A 3,603-nucleotide genomic window follows, 5' to 3' on the forward strand; every position below is an offset into this window, starting at 1 on the left:
AAACCCTGACACCGAGGAGGGCCCCTCGCTTTCGCTGGCGGGCAGCAGGGGGACTGGAGAGTGGAGCGGAGGGACTCGGTGGGGGCTGGGTGCGGGCTAATAAACCGGGACGGAAACGGAATCCGCGGCCTGGGCAGCGTCTGTCTGGTACTCGCCAGGGTTGGGGCGACGGTGGGGACACCGAGACAGGGTGCCATCTCCATCCGGTGGCACCGCAGGACGAAGGGCTCCCCCATTTGCCCCGAGCGTGGGGTGGGATGCGAGGCCGTGGCAAACCACCGACTCCCCCCGTCGGGCCATGATCCGGCCCCTCAAGTGACCAGCTCCCTTCCCGGCTCCTTCCTGTGCAAGACAATGGGGCAGGAAGCAGGTGTCGGGGGCCTCGAACCCACGCGGCCGCCTACTCTGCGGCTGGAACGGGGCTTCACAGCGCCCCCGCGTGGCAGGCGCAGGAGAACCGTGTCCCCCCAGATGGCTGATAATCCTCTTCGCTTTGACCCCACAGGACTCTCTCCTCTCAATCCTGGAGATGAGGCCGAGGGGACGTAGCCCCATCTTTCAGATAAGACAGTCGAGGTCCCAAAACGCCAAAGAATGTGTCCAAGGTCATGCCATTAGTGAGTCTAGAGTTGAGACTGGAGCCTAGGCCTTCTGGCTCGAGATGACCTCCCTTCAGCCTCTGGGTTCAATGAGACACCCAGGTCAGAGCTTCAAGCCTTTTTTATTCCATTTTGGCCGGTTTGTATAAAAATACTCTCTTTAGGAAAATAAATAGCAGCTGTCCTTGCTGTGAAGGCTTGGATTCCCTGGAGCTAAAGGCTTCTCAAAGCTGGGGTCTGCAAGTCAGCTTGTCACGGAAGCCTCTGGCACCCCCAAGCTGTGGCATTCCGGAGGGGCAGGCAGAATCCCCTGGTCCAATCACCTGCTGCTGCTGGCGGTGGGGCTGGGTGATTTAGTGTTCTAGGCTGGTAGAGTGGCACCTTCTGTCAGGGTACAGTTGGATGGATCACAGGAAGAGGGTGGTGGAGGGTGTGGGGGTGGTCTGGCAGGGGTTAGGGCTCCAGAGGGCCTCTGGGGGTCTACAGAGTGTCTGGACTGCCAGGATGCCTCCGGCACAAGTGGGAAACATTTTGTCTCGGATTTAGTGCAAACTGTGCTAGAGACCGGCTCTAGAGAAACAGTGGGCCGCTTTGGCGGCTCCAGCCTGGTTCTACCATAAAGCCAAAGATAGCCTCCTCTGGAGGGATGGAGAAGAACACGATGGGTTGGGTGTGGGATACGGTCCAGGCCAGCTGGACCCATGGGGGAAGGGAGGAGATTCGGCGAGGATGGCGCCTGCGGGGTGTAGGACTTGGGGGCCTCACAAAGCAAGGAGGGTGGGGGACCCCAGGGGGTCAGAGGAGGGGTCCCCGCTGCTGCTGCTACTCTTACGATGAGCTGAGGCGCAGGGCTCAGGAGTGCTGGGGTAGGTGAAGACCAGACTGGGGGTGAAAGGAGTCAGGGAGGGTGTGGTCATGAGGGTGGGGGTGTGCAACGCCTCCGGTTCCAGCACGGGCCCCGGGGAAAGGGAGATACAAGGGACAGGGCGGCAGGGGGCTGGTGGGCTTCTGGTGCCGCTCGTGCTGCCTGTGTCCCTCTCCTTGGCTCCTTCTGGGATTTTGCAGATGGGTCGGTGGGCTTCCAGCACGAGCTCCAGGCGTTCCTTCTGCTTCTGCAGCTCCTCGATCTCTCGCTGCAGCCCGGACTTCTCGTCTTCCAGTTTGTCTGTCTCCTGTAGCGGGTTGGGAGAGGAGTCAGGAAGATGAGGGCCGAATACCCTGAGCCTCAGAGGGTGGTGGCGGTGGTGTGGGGAGTCCCCAGCACGTCTGGACTGCGACTCCCATGAGCCCCTGGGAGAAAATGGGCATGATTCCCATCAGGCCCAGGCGTCTCAGAAGATTGCTGGCCCATCTTTGGCTGTGCTCAAGCGAGATGCGCTGCAGCCAATTTTTAATCACTTTTTCGTCATCCTTTTTCCAGAAGGACTGCCTGCCCCTCAGGCAGGGAGCCAGGGTGGTGGTGGTGATGGGGGCTAGGCATACTGGGGCTCCACGGGCTCCTGGGAGCCAGGGCCCCTCTGAGGCTCAGTGGGCCAGGGCCTGGGTGCCCTCCATACGGGCTGGTGCTCACCGCCTGCAGGAAGTCGGTCAGTTCCTTCCTCCGGTTCCTGCACTTGGCCGCTGCCAGCTTGTTCCGCTCGCGCCTTACTCGGCGACGCTCTTCTTCCTCTGGGCTGATCTGGAGGGTAAGGAGTGAAGGCAGCAGTGAGGAGGACCCTGGGCCACTGGCTACCTGGGACTCATCTCCTGAGGTGGTTTGGTGGTAGGTAGGACACCGACAGAGGGCGTGGCAGTGTAGGGGCCCCTTCAGCCTATGGTTTAGGCTGAGGCACAAGACAGCTTGAATGGGTCAACCTTTCTCCTCCTACCTAGTGTTCATGCTCAGTCCTCTCCCGTAATGCCTTCCCTCTCTCTCAGGACTCAACTAAGATGTTGGCACCTCCAGGAAGCCCTCTCGTTCCCCAGTCAGAAGTGGCCTTTCCTTTTCTGACCACCTGGGGGGCGTTACCCCTTATTGCAGGACCCTCATCCTGGATCTCTGGACAACCAAGTCTCTTCGCCCAGGCACTAGGAGGGGCTGATGAGTAGTGCTGAATAGATTGCAATTTATCGGGAACCTACTCTGTGCCAGCTAAGCGCTTTGCATCGATTTTAAAATTTTGTTAATTTTTTTGAGTTGGAGTCTCACTCTGTCACCCAGGCTGGAGTGCAGTGGCACGCTCACGGCCACTGCAGCCTCGACCTGCTGGGCTCAGGCGATCCTTCCTCCTCAGTTTTCCAAGTAGCTGGAACTTCAGGCGTGCACTACCACACCCAGCTGATTTTTTGATTTATTGTAGAGACGAGATCTCACCAAGTTGCCCAGGCTGGTCTTGAACCCCCAAGCTCAAGCAATCAATCCTCTTGCCTCGGCCTCCCAAAGAACTGGTGTTACAGGCTTGAGACACCATGCCCGGCCTTACATAGACTTTTTAAAAAACAGATTCTTAACTTTCTGTGTAAGGAACTGAAGCCCAGGAAGGTTAATAACTTGTTTATGGTTCCAGAGCAGGAATTAGAACCTACTCACTCTATTCCACGTGGAGTGAGGCCAGAATGTTGGAGTTCACCTCCCGCAAAAGCACCCCACTCACAGCTCGCAGCCCCACTGGGGAGTGTCCAGGATCAAAGGGTCATCCTGGGGACCGGGGTTACCCCTGGTCTGCTACAGAGCTCACACCATGGTCCCCTGCATGGTCACAAAGGCCAGCCATTCTGTTTCTGGGAAACCTGCTCCTGACTGATCTCACATCTTTCCTAGGACCCCAACCTCCCTCCCCAGCCTCCACCCAGCAAGTTCTTTAGTGTGAGAACCCCACTCCACTGTAGTCTCCTATACCAAGATGCCCCAGGGAGAGGAAAGAGGAACCACACCTTTAAAGACCCTCCATCACTTACCCGTTTTTGTTTTTGTTTTTGAGTTGGAGTCTCACTCTGTCGCCCAGACTGGAGTGCAGTGGCCGCT

General features: G+C 58.1%; 1 protein-coding gene across 7 annotated transcripts in view; it reads right to left on the minus strand.

Moving 5' to 3' along the window:
* Positions 1-686: 686 nt before the first annotated feature.
* Positions 687-3,603, minus strand: part of FOSL1 (FOS like 1, AP-1 transcription factor subunit) — a 7,142-nt gene continuing 4,225 nt past the window's right edge. For 3 of the 7 annotated variants that reach the window (XM_008061011.2, XM_021713928.1, XM_008061012.2), the window contains 2 exons: positions 2,170-2,277; positions 687-1,771 (listed from right to left, as the gene is read on the minus strand). In XM_008061011.2, coding sequence (XP_008059202.1) covers positions 1,361-1,771; positions 2,170-2,277 — 519 coding nt within the window. In that variant the 3' untranslated portion in view covers positions 687-1,360. The remainder of the gene's footprint in view (positions 1,772-2,169; positions 2,278-3,603) is intronic. The other 4 variants (XM_021713926.1, XM_021713927.1, XM_021713925.1 and 1 more) reach the window with 3 other exon arrangements.

This window comes from Carlito syrichta, unplaced genomic scaffold (assembly GCF_000164805.1).
Source record: "Carlito syrichta isolate Samal-C Ts95f unplaced genomic scaffold, Tarsius_syrichta-2.0.1 Scaffold304878, whole genome shotgun sequence".
Taxonomy (NCBI): domain Eukaryota; kingdom Metazoa; phylum Chordata; class Mammalia; order Primates; family Tarsiidae; genus Carlito; species Carlito syrichta.